The sequence below is a fragment of the Trachypithecus francoisi genome, unplaced genomic scaffold (genome assembly GCF_009764315.1).
Source record: "Trachypithecus francoisi isolate TF-2019V2 unplaced genomic scaffold, Tfra_2.0 Lachesis_group12, whole genome shotgun sequence".
NCBI lineage: Eukaryota > Metazoa > Chordata > Mammalia > Primates > Cercopithecidae > Trachypithecus > Trachypithecus francoisi.
The window spans coordinates 117,209,110-117,224,507 of record NW_022681457.1 but is presented as its reverse complement, the minus strand read 5'-3'; the positions used below and the strand labels follow the sequence as shown (position 1 = coordinate 117,224,507).

The window sequence follows — 15,398 nt, the reverse complement described above, 5'->3', positions numbered from 1 at the left end:
TGCTTCTAGACCTTTCCATGTGGCCTGCTCCTTTTGATGTGGGGAAATCCCTGGAAAGGACTCCTTGCAGTGTCTGAGCAGAGTGCTGGGCTGCTGGAGCCTGGGGTCCCTGCCCCCAGGTCCTTGTCCCCACCTGGAATGAGATAGGAGACCAATAGCATCTTCCCTAGAAGGCTGATCTCCCTCAGGACCTCTTTGGATGGTGACAGACAGGGCCCTGTGTTTTCTGGGCTGTGCTAATGGTTGTTTTTGTGCTGGAGGGATCTGGGGGCTCCTTTTCAAGATGAAGGTCCAAGCCTAGATCTTTGGGGTGGAGGAGGGGAATGGACACAGAGAACAACCCATATTTCCAGGTTCCTTCCAGTTCTATTTGCAAATAAAGAGGTTCATTGGAAAGGCTGTGGTCACTGATCACCGGGGCTGCAAAAAGCCCCACGTCCCTCCTTTTATTCCTCTGGTACCAGGGAGGTGGGCTTTAAGGTTGCGTTTCTGAATCTGTAGCTAAAAACCTTGACTAGATAAATGAGATGTGGCCTTGAAGTAAATGTCCCTATTATCTGGAAGTCATGGAAGCAGATATTAAAAATGGACTTCATTTATTTTACGAGAAGTCAGGGCATGTCAAGCTTCTCATAATTAGTAATAAACTCATCTCTGCTTGATGACTTTTTACACTGTTTGTATTTTTTATTGATGTAGTCACGCTTAGGTGGCCATCACTGGAGGTGGGCGGTGGTGGGGCTGCTTCCGGTGCGGAGCCTCCCTTCCTCCTCCAGCGTCCCTGCATGCCCCGTGCCACCCCTGCCCCAGGCAGCTCCGGCTGCTCCTTCATCACAGAGCCCAGACTCGCCTCGTCAGACTTGGCTACCTCTGTGAGCTTGCAGGAATAAATCTGAGGTGCTGAATATAGATATATTTTCCTTCCTCCTCTTTGGAGAGCTGTGATTTGCAGCCTCTTCTAGGGTGAGCCAGCCACCCTCATGTGACTTGGTAGGCACATGGTCAGGGGAAGTTGCTGTTTTCAGACCTAATGAGGCCTTGAGGTCTTGTTAATCGGGCTCCCTGCTATGGAACGTGTTGTTTGTGGACGGAAGGGTGGCCCCAGCTTTGTCTCCTCAGCCGCATGCCAAGAAGTGGATCTCTGATGGGCAGCAAGGGTTGAGAAAGAAGCAGAGAAGCTGCTAGTCCTGGGGGCTCTGGAGGCTGGTGGCTTTGGCTGTAAAATCTCACCTTTCAACAGCCCACGTGGCACACTGGGAGATGGGAGCCTCCCTTCTAGAAAGTTCTAGAGGCTTGCCCTGTCTGCAGAGCCTGGGGTGGAGCAGGTTCACCTGCATAAGAGGGGCTCCAGGTGGGACAGGTGGAAGAGTCCTTCATTGTCTTATTTGCTCTTGCTCTGGATGAAGCCCCGTTATCAGTCATGGGTACCAGGTGACCCTTTTCCAGTGAGTCTCCGGAGACCCCAGGAGTCAGTGGGGAGCCAGCCTTTCCTTATCTGTGTGCCATGTGCAGGGGCCATGGAGAAGGGCATGCTGAGTGGATCCTAGGTTTCACAAAAGAGCTGGGTACCTGGACAGCACCATTCCCAGTACAGAGGAGGCAATTGCTGGCCTCACCAAACTGTGCTCCGGTGAGGCTGGAGAGCCCCTCCCCATCCCTTGGTTTTCTCTTGACCTCTTTGGTACCCCCCACATTTGGCCCTGTCACCAGGACGCAGAGGACTCAGGCAGCCGGTCCTCCCAGCACCGCAATCCTCCTCACCCCTCACCCCATTCAATGGCACCTTTTCATGAAGCCTTTACTTAGAATTCAGTTTCTTCTTCCTGCTCTCCTTCTGCAATTTGTGTTTCACTCTTTTGTAGCAAGAAACGTTCTGGAGCATTGTCATTTGCAGACATGCGGCGGTCTGCAGATGGGCCGGTGGACTATACCCAGATGCAACAGCTTCCTGAGAGCTGGCACGAGGGCTCCAGCCTGTGTTCTTGGAATACAAGCTCTGAGAGGGAACAGGGCGCGGTGTTTGCATGATAAGCAGGGAAGGTGAAACTCGTCCCTTCTGAAGCAGGGTCTGCTTGGAGTTTTCCAGAGCTAGTGGGTTGGTTTGCTAGGGCTGCCGTACCACAAACGGTGTGGCCTAAACATGGGAAGTTCATTGTCTCATGGTTCTGAAGGGTGAAAGTCTGGGAGGGAGGTTGGGAGGGAGGCTCCGAGGCTGGGAGGGAGGATCTGTCTTGCACCTCTCCCCTGGCTGCTGGCGTGTGCTTCAGTGTTCCTTGGCTTGTAGAAGCGTCACTCTGTCCTCCGCCTTCATCTTCACATGGCATTCTCCCTGTGTGTGTCCAACCCCCACCGTTTTATAAGTAATTAGTCATATTGGATTAGGGTCCACCCTAAGGCCTCATTTTAACTTGATTACCTCTTTAAAGACTGTCTCCAAACAAGGTTTCATTCTGAGATACTGGAGGTTAGGACTTAACATGTAAGTGTTAGGGGACTCAACCCATAACAGCTAGAAAAAGGGAGGCACAGCCTGTTCACATGGGGGCTGGGACTCAGCCCTGGGGCAGGTTCTGGAGGTGACTCCCACCACAGCCGTGCCAGAACAGGACCCCTGCACTGACACATGGGAGTGTGAGTCCGAGGAGGTGGTCTTTGCATTCTTGTGAATCAGGTTCAAATCTCAGGTCTACCGTTCACCAGCGGGTGACCTTGGTCAAGTGGCTTAACTTCTCCAAAGCCCAGTTCCCTGTTTGCAAAGTAGGGTTAACACCACCTACTTTGGAGGATTGATTGATCTGGGGTCAAATGAGGTCAAAGATCACGAGCCTCGGTGTATCCACATTGTGCCAGGAGCATGGGAGGTGCTCACAGCTTTTGTGGCTCCCTCAGGACTATGCAGTCCCCGGGGCTGTTTCTCTTCACCTTGTCCCTCTTAGCCCTGTCCCTGCCTCACCTGGCAGAGTGAGCAGGCTGTGCTGGCCTGCACAGGCGCAAGGATTTGCAGCAAGGGAAGGTGTGATGAGAACAAGAGGTCATCCCTCTCCTGCCATGCCTGCCACTTTCTCTGCGCCAGAGTTGCATGCACCCATTGGCAGTCAGGGCACACGGTGGCTGGGATGAAGGGAGTTTACTGCTGAACTTAATAGGGTCGTTTTCTGCGGCACATAAATCTGTCTGTGCTCAGCTGAGGATCCCAGGTGGCTGGTACAGCAGCCATTGTTAATGGACTTGCCCCTGGAAAATGGGGCTGTGGGTGTTAGAGTGTGGTTCTGGATGTTTCTTCCTTGGGAAGGGAGAGGATTTAGTAACAGAAGCTCAGTTTGGCTCTTCAGTTGCTGCCGGCCTGCCTGGCCAACGGGCTGCTTTGGACAACAAAATAGGAGGGACGCCATATTCATTTGGAATCTGTGATCCTGCATCATGGCAAGTTGTCATCCCTGGATGGAACAATAGGGTGGGTCCTCAGTTCTCTGAATGTTCATTGAGTCATTTGGTCAACAGATATCTGCTATGCTGTGAGCTTGGGCCAGACCTGTCATCAATTCTGGGGATACAAACGCAAACAGGACAGATTTGGTCCCCAGTGTCATGGAGCAAAGAGTCAACCAGGGAATCTTCAGGGGAGAGGGTGGTGGCCAGGAAAAGCTGGAGAGGTGACCTTCTAGCTGACATTTGATGGGACAGTTAGAGCTGGTCAGGCCAGAAGGGGAGGCTGGAGAAGCCTGGGGCACCTCCTGGAGCCACATCCTCTTCCTTCGGAGACTTCTAGGATCCTCCCTGCTAGCTGTGTGGAAGGAACCAGAATATCCAGGTCCCGTGTATCCAGCCACCTGAGCAACTTTTCCACAGTGCAACTTTTTAAAAAGTCAAGGTGAATCTCATTTCATGCAATAAATATTAACCTGGAAGGTTGGGGGTACATTAAACTTTTATGTATGGCAATAAATTTCTTATGCAAGAGAGGACTCGCTACTAGTTAAATAAATTTGGGGTGAAAATGCCTTGGTGGGGATTATCCCGACTAGTCTGCTTAGCAAGTAGTGTAAACCAAGCTTCCTCCAAGCTGGGTTCCTGTGTGTTAATCATCTTTGAGCCTCTGTTTCTTTTCTTCTCTTTCTGCACCTGTCATTTGATTCCTCAGGCCCTGGGGCTGCCTTCCTTCTGGGCTCCTCTTTGAAGAAGAATCCTAGATATCTACCCTCTAGGAGTTTAATATTTCTTGGATGCATAGGCCATAATCTGTATCTATGTCTTAGAAAACCAACTCTGAAAATTTTCTCTATACTGGGACAGGGCCAGGAGGCCTATTTGCAAATGGTCACACCTACTTCAAATGACCCAGTGTCTTCACAAGGGCATAACACATGTGCCCTGCCTGCTTCGTGTCCTAGTCACGTGACTTTATAACTTATGTTTAACCTGTCTTACTAGCATCTCTCTTATGATTGGTGGGCATGGATGGAATTCATGAACTTGTGCAGAGTTGGTGGACTTGGGTAGAATTAGTAAACTTGGTTAGAGTTAGTGGACTTGGGTAGAGTTAGTGAACTTGGGTAGAATTGGTAGACTTGAATAGGATTATTGGACTTGGGTACAGGTGGTGGACTTGGATAGAGTTGGTGGACTTGGGTACAGTTAGTAGACTTGGGTAGCGTTAGTGGACTTGGGAAGAGTTAGTAGATTTCGGGAGTTAGTGGACTTGAATAGAGCTGGTGGACTGGTGGACTTGAATAGAGTTAGTGGACTGGTGGACTTGAATAGAGTTGGTGGACTTAGGTAGAGGTGGTGGACGTGGGTAACGATGGTGACCTTGGATAGAGTTGGTGGACTTGGGTAGTGGTGGTGGCTTTGGATAGAGTTGGTGGACTTTGGTAGGATTGGTGGACTTGAATAGAGTGAGTGAACCTGGGTAGAGGTGGTGAACTTGGGTAGGACTGGCGGACACGAATAGGGTGGGTGGACTTGGGTAGAGGTAGTGGACTTGGATAGAGGTGGTGGGCTTGGGTAAGATTGGTGGACTTGAATAGAGTTAGTGGACTTGGGTAGAGTTAGTAGACTTGAATAGACTGAGTGGACTTGTGTGGAGGTAGTGAACTTGGGCAGGACTGGTGGACTTGAATAGAGTGAGTGGACTTGGGTAGAGGTGGTGGCTTTGGATAGAGTTGGTGGACTTTGCTAGGGTTGATGGACTTGAATAGAGTGGGTGAACTTGGGTAGAGGTGGTGAACTCGGGTAGGACTGGTGGGCTTGAATAGAGTGAGTGGACTTGTCTAGAGGTGGTGGACTTGGATAGACGTGATGCATGTGGGTCTAAGATAATTAGTGGAACATGACTGTTTATGCCAACCCACCTAGCTCGGGGAGGTGCTGTGTAGACGAAGAAAGATATTGTAGAAGTTTTTAAATAGGGACATGATTGAATTGAAACATGAGAGAGTGAGTAGGGACTGTGCCCTTGTCTGACCCAAGTGCTAAATCAACAGGAACATGGTGCCCACTTACTATATCACTCATGGACATGGGCTGGGCTGTTTTTCTTGCATCCATTTCACTTGGTGATTAATATTTCTTTTAATGTTCAGCTGCAGTGAATTCTTAACAAATTATTTTGTAACACATTGAAATCACTTTGTAAGCTCTTTGTTAACACCTTTAAGAGGCCTCTAGCTATAAAATATTACTTTATCATCTTCCCGATGCTGGACATTTGATGTAACGCTCGTGTCTTGGAGGTTGTTAATAAATAATGGATGGAGAAATGATCTGGGGGTGACCTTTTGTAGAACATCATCTGTCAGCCGAACTTCACTTAATCCTTCCTCTTACGCTGTCTTCTGGCTTTCAGGATATAGCAGTTTGCAAATCAGGTGGTTTGGTTCCTGCCAGTGAGTGACATTTCACAGGACGGGTGACGTTGGAACGATTGGCCTGTGTGGTTGCCTCTGGGACCCTCAGAAGGATTTAAGCCCTGTGATTAGCAGGTCTATTTTTGGCCACCAAGTGCAGGAGGGAGGGTGTCTGGTGTGTGTCTCCTCTTGGCTGTGATGAGGCCCAGCTGACCCCAGCAAGGACTCTCCATGAGTGGAGTGTGGTATCGCCATGGTTAGCTGGCCAGGCGAGGGGTGAGTCTCCAATAAGCATTTGTAGATCTGCCCTCTACTAAACCTGTTGCACCCTGCTAGCCCCCCTCAAAAGCATAGCAAGCCAAAGTATCCCAGGCACCAGGAACACTTGGGAACAGATGCCTGATGGAGAGTCACAGAAACATAAAGTCATGGAGGCTAAAGCCAGAAAAACCAAGTGCTTATCTAGTCCAGCCCATCAGCTTACAGAGAGGGACTGAGGTCAGAAAAGCCGACAGTGCCTCTTCCAGGGTAGCTCATGGGTTAGAGCAGATTTTTCACTTGAATCCTGAAACTGTGATCCCCTTAGCCAGTGCCCTGCCTCACAGGATGATTCTAGAGTCACTTCATTCATTCATAAACGATGCTTATCGAGTGCTGACTCCATGCAGGTGGCATGCAACATCCTGAGGACACTGCAGGCAGCAAGACCAGCGAGGTGTCTTAGTCCATGCATCCTGCTAGAACAACATACCGTAGACTGGGTAACTATAGACAACATACATTTAGTGCTCACAGTTCTAGAGGCTGGGAAGTCCAAGATCAAGACACCAGCAGACTTCGTGTCTGGTAAGGGGCTGCTCCTGATAGATGGCACCTTCTCTGCATCCTCACGTGGTAGAGGAGGGGGCACACAGTTTCCTTCGTGACTCTTTTTTTTTTGAGACAAGGACTTTCTTGCTCTGTCACCCAGGCTGAAGTGCAGTGGCACAATCCTAGCTCATGGCTTTCCTGGGTTTCTTGTACACAGATCAGACCTATGAGTGCATGGTGGTCATTACAGCTTCAACCTGTGCTAGAAGGCAGGCATGAAGGAGGCTGCAGCTACAGATATGGGGTGGTGGGAGGCTTCCCTGAGGAGGGGATGTTGAAAGTGAGAGGTAGGATACGTGAGATGCTTTCTAGGCAATGGGAGAGGGTATCCCCGTGTGCTTGGGCTCTGGGGCTGCAGAGTTGCCTGTCTGTGGAGTTTGGATAAGCCCAGTGAAAACACTGTACACAGAGCTTCTAGAATCAGTCAGAGTCCATGGCACAAAGCAAGGGCTCAGTATATACTGAGTGAATGAATAAATGAATGAGCCACCTGTCAAACTGGTTTCTCCAATCAGTCCAGTCAGGGGAATGGCTGTGATCATGGGCTTCTATAGTGCATGTCCTTAGGCTCAGTGTGGCTGACGGTGAAGGATTGAGAGTCATCCCAGAAGGTGCAGAACACCTCCCATGACCTTCCCCAGAGACCAAGCCCAGGGAGCAGTTGTGACATCCAGCTAAGCTCACACTTGGCCTGGAGGCCCGACCCCATGAGGATGAACCTGTGGTCTCCAGAGGTCGTGGGGAGGGAGGCCTCAGTGGATGCCGCATTCCAGCCTCTGTCTGGAGGCCTTTGAGCGGCAAGCACTTGGTGGCTGCACCTGTGGATGGGCTTAATGGTCTGAACCTGTAACACCCATTCAGGCATCAGAAAATCACCCTCGAATTATCTCTAGAGTTTTATTTCCTAGAATCCTGAATAGATCACATTTTATTGTTGAATACTGAAATCTCATTACTTTAGGAAGTGCTATTACTGGGCTATTACTGGAAAGGAATTCCTCTCTCCTGTTCTGATTAAAACCTCCTGTTCATATTTAAAAAATAATTTCAGACCTATTTTTTTTAATGCTTCTAAAAGTATAAATGTGCAGCCAAGCGTCTTCCTTACCTAGGCGCCGCGCCTGGGTGTGGACTTCCCTGGGCCTGCTAGTGGAGAGTGAGCGCAGTTGTGCAGAAGTAGAGACACCAGAGTCTCCTCCTGGACCCCATTCTTGGTTTGAGGAGAGCCTCTTTCTCTTCCTCTGGCTCAGTTGCTTCCTAAGATTCTAATGACAGTTCTGGCCAAAACAGGCATCTCCCATTGCCACTGGTTTGAGACTTCAGCTCTGGCTTTATTCACCAGGAACTGATTCTGGGATCTTGGGATCTTGGGGCGTAGGGTCCAAGATGTGGCTTCTCTGCTGACTGATGGAGTCAGGGGAGCTGGCTCCACCCAGAGTAATACATGGGGATGGGTGGAAAGCACTGCTCAGGGCAGCTCCCTCTCCTCTCTGGAGGCTTCTCTCTCTGTGCACAGGGTCATCAGCTTCCTGCATCTGAATCCCTGACCTGGGGGCAGCGTCCATGGCCCTCAGGGCTCACTTGGCACTGTCACATGTCAAAGCCACTGTGTCATGAATATTACCTGATGACTTGCTCCTTTCTCCTCCTCCAGGACTCTGTCCATTCTCTGTGACCCCAATGTACTTGGCACAGCGACTGGCATGGGGCACTCAGAAAATATTTGTCAAATGGATGGCGGAATTCACCAGCACCTAAAAAATAATGTGATTTGGGGAGTTTTCTCAGCGCATGGCCGTGTGACTCCCAGGGGTAGAGGCGATGTCTTCAGCACATCTCTGTCCCTTTGCCGATCACACCCTGCTCAGAAGAGCCCACCTTGCCTGCCTTCTTCATTGCCTGCCCTGTCCTTGCCTGGCTCTACTGAGCTCCACGTGGGGTATATTCCACATGGACACAGGGCAGGCGACCCCCTTCTCTCCAGGGCTCCTCCTCCAAGGCCACAGTTTGCCTTGGAGAAAGCTCAGAATGGCTCTGGGGCCCCCATGCTGATGCTGGGTGAGTGTGCATGTGGCTAGAATTCTTTTCTGGACTCTTGGCAAATGGAATTATTTACAACCACTAGGGCCAGTATTTCCCTGCTCCACAGATGACTTGCAGCAGATGAAGTAGATGCTCTCTCCTTGCAGAGAGCTAATGATAACATTCAGCTCTTCCCACCCCACCAGTGTGTCTTTGATGGCGCAGCTGTGAATATTTTTGTTTGCCCAGTCAAGTCGACTCCTCGGTGCACACATCTGAATGAAGGCCCTTGGGCTGCGAGCTGCAGAGGGCACTGGCGCCAGCCTTGTGCATTGACAGGAGACTGCAGGAACCCGCCAGCTTGGCTGCTGGCTTCCTGAGCTCTCTCTGCAGGTTCCCTCCCTGGAATGGACAATGGGGAGCAGCCGATTTCTGGTACGGCTCATCTGTCTGGGTCACTGGTTCCAGAAGTTAATTTTGGATGGAACTTCACAGTCACCTGGCTTCTGGTTATGCAAAACCTGACCTTTGGCTTCGCTCTGGGGCCTTCCCTTCTTGTCACCCCAGGGCTTCTGCTGCCTCCCTCCCTTTGCCATTCTTTCCTCTTAAAAAAAATATCCTGCTGACAGGAGCTTTCTAACTTGTCATTTTGGAGATCATCAACAAATTCTATAGAGAGGTGACCTCCATTATGAGAAAGAGACGGGGAGTTGGCCGGAACCCAAGCCAAGGAGCTGGAGCCTCTTTTGACTGGCAAGGTGACATTGAGTGTCATATCAGCATTCATGGCCAGCTCTCTTCTCCTCAGAGAGTAATTATTTCTTTCAGAGCGAAAGGTCCAATTTGCTGTAAAGAACAGAGCCCCAGGTAAAACGAAAGAGCTGTAAGCTCCCCTGACATAAAGGAGACCAGACTGCCCCCGTCCCCAGCCCTGCTCACTCCACATTATAATGGCCATTTGGCCAGATTTATTATGTTTATTTGTACTTCCTTCCTGTCCTAACACATTAGGGCGGTTGCACATTGTATGGGTGAGGCCGGCTCGGCAGGTGGAGCTGAACACCTTGCAGCTGACACGGGCTCTTGTATCCTTGGCCAGCGCCTGGCTCTGGGCAGGGGCTGAGATAGCACCTTTGGAGAAACACTGGGAGAGCTGATGCCTGGCATCTGGGGCCAAGCTGAGATCTGGGCCCTCTGCACTCTCCTGGTATTTCCTTTACTCCTGGGACATTACAAGAATAAGTAGCCCAAGTCTGTGGCATTGGATGCCAATACCACAATGGATGCCGTCCACTGAGTGCTCACCCTGACCCAGATCATGAGACACTGGGCACTGATGGTTTTATTGAGCACAGGCCTGGGCACTCATGGTTTCATTGGGCACAGGCACTGGGCACTCATGGTTTCACTGGGTGCAGACACTGGGCATTTATGGTTTCATTGGGTGCAGGCACTGGGCACTGATGATTTCATTGGGTGCAGACACTGGGCACGGGGTGGCTTCATTGGGTACAGACACTGGGCACGGGGTGGCTTCATTGGGTGCAGGCACTGGGCACTCATGGTTTCATTGGGCGCTGACACGGCACGGGGTGGCTTCATTGGGTGCAGGCACTGGGCACCCATGGTTTCATTGGGCGCAGACACTGGGCACCCATGGTTTCATTGGGCGCAGGCACTGGGCACCCATGGTTTCATTGGGTGCAGGCACTGGGCACTCATGGTTTCATTGGGTGCAGGCGCTGGGCACTCATGGTTTCATTGGGCACAGGCACTGGGCACAGATGATTTCACTGGGTGCAGATACCCAGCACACAAAGCAGTCCTATTTGCCCATCTATGGCTGAGCAGAGTAAGCTCACAGTCAGTGACTCCTTCCAGGTCCCACCCCCACTAGCACAGGACCTCCCGCTGTGTGCACCCATGGGGTGGCTCTGGGTGGCCCTCATCACTTGGACTGCCTTTGCTTCTTTTCTCGTCTGCCCTCCCCTAGCTCCGTTTCTGTCTTGCACGCTGCTGCAGGCTCAGCACCCACCGTGGTACCTGGCCCGCTGCGGTGTTCCGCACATATAGTTAAATTTAAATTGTTAAATGATTGGATGAGCCTGGTGTGAGATGAGGACCTGCCCAGAGTCAGAGTCATCCAACTGCTCATCGACAGAGCCTGGGCTGTCCTGCCGCGAAGCCCTTGCCAGTCACTGTGCCTTCTTGACGTCCCATGGCACCATGACTGTCCCACTGCATTGTGGCATAAGGTACCTCCACCTTCCTCCTTCCGCTTCTGTTTTTGGGAGTTCAGTCAAAGCTGACATGATGCCCAAGACTAGAGGGGAGATAGTGTGGAGGCCAGAGAGGTCAGCTAGGTCCTGGGTGTGGAGGTTGCTTCCTGCCCCTCCTCCACCCCACCATGGGGGCCTGGAGAAGGTAGGGTGGTGTCCTCAGTGAGGAGGGTCTGCAGGGGGCCCAGGAGCAGAGGGAGGAGTCCTGGTTGGTTGGAAATTAGGACGACCAGTGCAGGAAACTGTCACAGCTTGCCCATTGTGTAGGTGAGATCCATGAAGGTCAGGAAATTGAATAACCTACCTAAGTTTATTTGGCTAGTTAGGGGAAGAACAGAGTTCAGACTTGAACTTGAGGCGACCTAATTAGTGTAAGAGTTTGAGGGGGTCATTCACAAGCACAACCTCCCTTCTGACACTAAGTGTAAATTCAGGGCAGGACCACCCTGGGGTTCCATACTTCACGGAAGGACTCACAGAACTCGCTGAAATCTGTGATGCTCATGGTTAAGGCTTATCAGAGTGAAAGGACAGATTAAAATCAGCTGAGGGAAGAGACACATGAGGCAGGATGCAAGAAGATTCTAGGTGAGGTTTCCAGCCATCCTCTCTGGGTAAGTTGTGGGAACACTAGCGTCTCCCCACAGCCTGTGTGTCAGTGCTGCCAACCAGGAAGCTTGCAGGGCCTTGGTGCCGAGTCTTTACCGGGGTCCAGACATAGACCTGGTTAGCTACCCACATGTCTTCTGCCTCCAGCCCCTGCCTAGGTCAAGCTGAGGTCATGTGACCCCAAACACACCCGCCTTATCACATTGTTAGACTCTTGGGTATGGCCCAAAGCTCCAAACAAAGACACTCTCACCTGAGAATCCCCTCCCAGGAGCCCAGGGCACAGGCCAGGCCACAGCCCAGACCTCTCTGTAAATAAGCTTGATTCTTGATTCAATACAGTGCTATGTAGGAGAGTGTCTAGGAACTAAATTGGGCTTATTCCCTGATAGACTCTTCTCACCCGGGCTCGAGGTGCCTCAGGCCCTTGCCATGGCTCACTGGTGGCATGGGTCCCTGCTGTGGTGCTCAGGCCTCTTGCTTGCATCACAGCACTTCTCTCTTTTCCAGGCTCACAGCATCAATCATGGGCACATTCCACAGCCTCTCCAGCACCCAGCCAGCCCTCCGCGGGGGCAGCAGGGACTGGTCCATCCAACAACAGCAGCCATGTCCTCACCTCTTGCTGCAGCAGCAACTTTATTTGATTTGATGTATATGAAGAAATAAAACTCAGAAGTCAATTGACTTAAACATGGAACAATGCAGCTTGGTTATTATGGTGTATGCTAAATTTTAATGGCATTTAGAAAGCATTTTGTGGGGTAGAAAATAGAAGCAAACCCATCAAACCTCAACCATGCTCTATGTTTTATAGTGCAGAACATTTTTCTGCTACAATCCAAAGACTTTAAAATGTAATAAGGTACATTTGAACCCAAGGGTTTTTAAATCAACGTAAGAAACGTGCACATCCAGAAATGGAGTAAAATAATCCATTACTGTCCGGGTCGTATTCGAGGGAAGACACACATTCCTGGAAAGGCTTTTAACATTTCATGTTCCACAGACTCTTATTTATTGACACATATTAGTGTTCAAGGATTAATAGATCGCTAAGTGAGAAAGAAAATTGTGGCTGGGAGGGGTTTTGATAGTCGGCGTTCTTGAGTTTCTTGCTATTTTTGAATGCATTTACTCAGATATATTTAAAATCACATGCCACATAAATGGATATATCAACTGAGAAATAAGGCAAATTTTCCATTCTTACATTTCATTAAAAACGCATTCCGACTGTCACATGTCTGTATCCCCCTTGTCCTTCCCACTGAACATGATTTTTCAGAGCCCACCATTATTGCCCCGAGTCCTGGGATATGGCACTTTCTAACAGTCTGGGTTTTGTTTGTTTGTTGTTTGTTTGTTTGTTTTGAGATGGAGTCCTGCTTTGTCACCCAGGCTGGAGTGCAGTGGCGCGATCTCAGCTCACTGCAACCTCCACCTCCTGGGTTCAAGTGATTATCTTGCCCCAGCCTCCCGAGTAGCTGGGATTACAGGCGCCGGCCACCACGCCCGGCTAGCTTTTTGTATTTTTAGTAGAGATGGGATTTCGCCATGTTGGCCAGGCTGATCTCAAACTCCTGACCTCAGGTGATCTGCCCGTCTCAGCCTCCCAAAGTGCTGGGATTACAGACATGAGCCACCATGCCCGGCCGCACTCCATGTTTCTGATCACTCTGTCTTTCAGAGTTTCTGGGCCGTCCTCATCAGAGGTGCTCAGGTGTCTCAGTGGCTCAACACAGTGTGAGTTCTCAGGAATGACCCAGCCTCTGTAGGTGGTGCAGCAACTGCCTGCAGAAATCTGCCCACATCCCCAACATTCATTTGATCCTGTTTCCATGATCTTCAGCTTAGGGCTGAAGAAATCCTGGAGATCGTCTGGTTCAGTGGTTCTCCACTGGGGATGATTTTGTCCCCCGACTCCAGGGACATTTTTGGTGACCATGACTGGGAAGTAGAGAGTGGCCCTCTGGGCATCTGATGGCATCTGAGATCTAGGAAGGTTCTTCATCACCTCAGATCACACAACTGGCCAGTGGTCCAGATGGAGCAAAACTCTCCTGGAGTCCAGACCCAGCCTGGGGAAGTCCTGGGCTGAGCGTGCACCTCTCTTCTTTATTGCTGCATCCCTGCCCCACCCGGGCTCTGATCTCTCCCTGAAGCTTCTATGCCAGTAATGTAGCTTGGGCTCCCAGTGTCAAGAACAGCCAGGTCTTCCTGGGCTGAGGCTGCCAGGCTTGACCGTCCTCCCTCCCCAACCTTCCTGCATCTCCAGCCACCGCCAGAGCCCATCCTTGCCCTTCAGAACCTGCTCTCCTTCATGCAATATGGGTGAAGCCATTGCAGGTCCCTTAGGGGACAGCATAGACCTGCTTGATGCTGATAAGCACAAATCTAGGTAAGACTGAAAACATTGGTGATATTTTTGTGAGGATCCTTGCTGTATGTGTTTAGTTTTTTGTTGTTTAGTTAAACTAGCATGCAGTTTCTTTTTCAAAAGCTCAGAAGTATCCACATCCTACCCCACCATCTAGTCGAGCTGCACATCTTTCCTGGGCTGGGTCTGTTGCAGGCTGATCACTGAGCAGCTGCGGACATAGTGGGCCCGTGGTCGGGTATCTCGTGTTATTACTTAGCCTTGCCTGTGAACACATCTCTGTGTTTCTCAATCAACTTCATCACCATCAGTGTTAATAATTACCATCGCCTACAGTGATGGAGCCCTATGCCAGCGCTGCCGTGAGTGCTTTGTGTGTAGGAGCTAATTTGATACCCCCAGCAGCCTTGGATCCCCCTGTGCTCTTATTACCACGTTTCACAGAAATGATGCACAGAGAGATGAAACACGTGGCTTCCAGCTGCAGAGCTAGTTGGCAACAGGACCAGGATCTGAACCCAAAACAGCCATCTAGAGCCGCCCGAGTAGCCACCACCCTACAAGGCTTCTCGCTTTCAATGGCTGCACCCTGGTGGAGCAAAAGGGCCAGGCCCCGTTGAAGTGGCCCTGGGCCAACTGGGTGGTGCTTCCACAGTGCCTTCACTCAGAGCTTTGTCACCAACCTGGTGTCACTGTGGAAGCTCCACACACTCTTGCCAGCTCCCTCCACCCCCACACTTAGCCTGCAGGAGGCATGGGAACCAGGGGAAGAAATGAAATGGTGACTCTAGTGTACAGTCTGTCAATATGGCTCTATCAGCCATGGCACTGGGTCATTCTTGGTTGTAGGGGGCTATCCTGGCATTGTAGGACGTGCAGCAGCATCCTTGGCCTCCACCTCCTGTAGTATTTCTACCCGGTAGCACCCCGTCTCCGCCAGTTGTGACTGCTAAGCAAGTCTCCAGACTTCGCCAAATGTCGCTGGGACTGCCAAAGCTCCAGCATAAGCAAGGGTTTTGCTAAAGCCGACGATTGGATTCTCTGTGGATTTCAGTTCTCCCAGCCCCCCGGGAACCCCGAGTTGGCTGCAATTGAATGAAGTGAGACGTGGGCCCAGGCACTGTGCACAGGTGGGTGGGAGTGCTCCACCCCTGTCCACCACCTCTCCCCTGCTGGGGGGAAGCCTCGTAGGTTCCTACGTGGTGACTACGTGGCCTGCACACTGCAGCGGAGGAAGGTTGCACTCAGACTCAGTCTGAGTCCCACAGAGCAGAGGAGCCAAGAGACAACAGGAAACCTGAAACAATGATCACCTGCTTCCAGACAACTTTGCTTTTTTGCCTTGTGAGGAAACTTATAAATTATTTGGAGAGCAATATTAGTCTTTTTGCT

The 15,398-nt window shown here is 50.8% G+C and overlaps 1 protein-coding gene across 13 annotated transcripts in view; it reads left to right on the top strand.

Moving 5' to 3' along the window:
• The window catches only part of CAMTA1 (calmodulin binding transcription activator 1), a 975,525-nt gene that overhangs the window by 577,757 nt on the left and 382,370 nt on the right, over positions 1-15,398 (top strand). Inside the window, exon 6 of one of the 13 annotated variants that reach the window (XM_033228552.1) lies at positions 12,137-12,326. The exons of the other annotated variants lie outside the window; for them this stretch is intronic. Coding sequence (XP_033084443.1) covers positions 12,137-12,295 — 159 coding nt within the window. The 3' untranslated portion in view covers positions 12,296-12,326. Of the gene's footprint in view, positions 1-12,136; positions 12,327-15,398 lie in introns of those variants that run through there. 13 annotated transcript variants of the gene reach the window in all.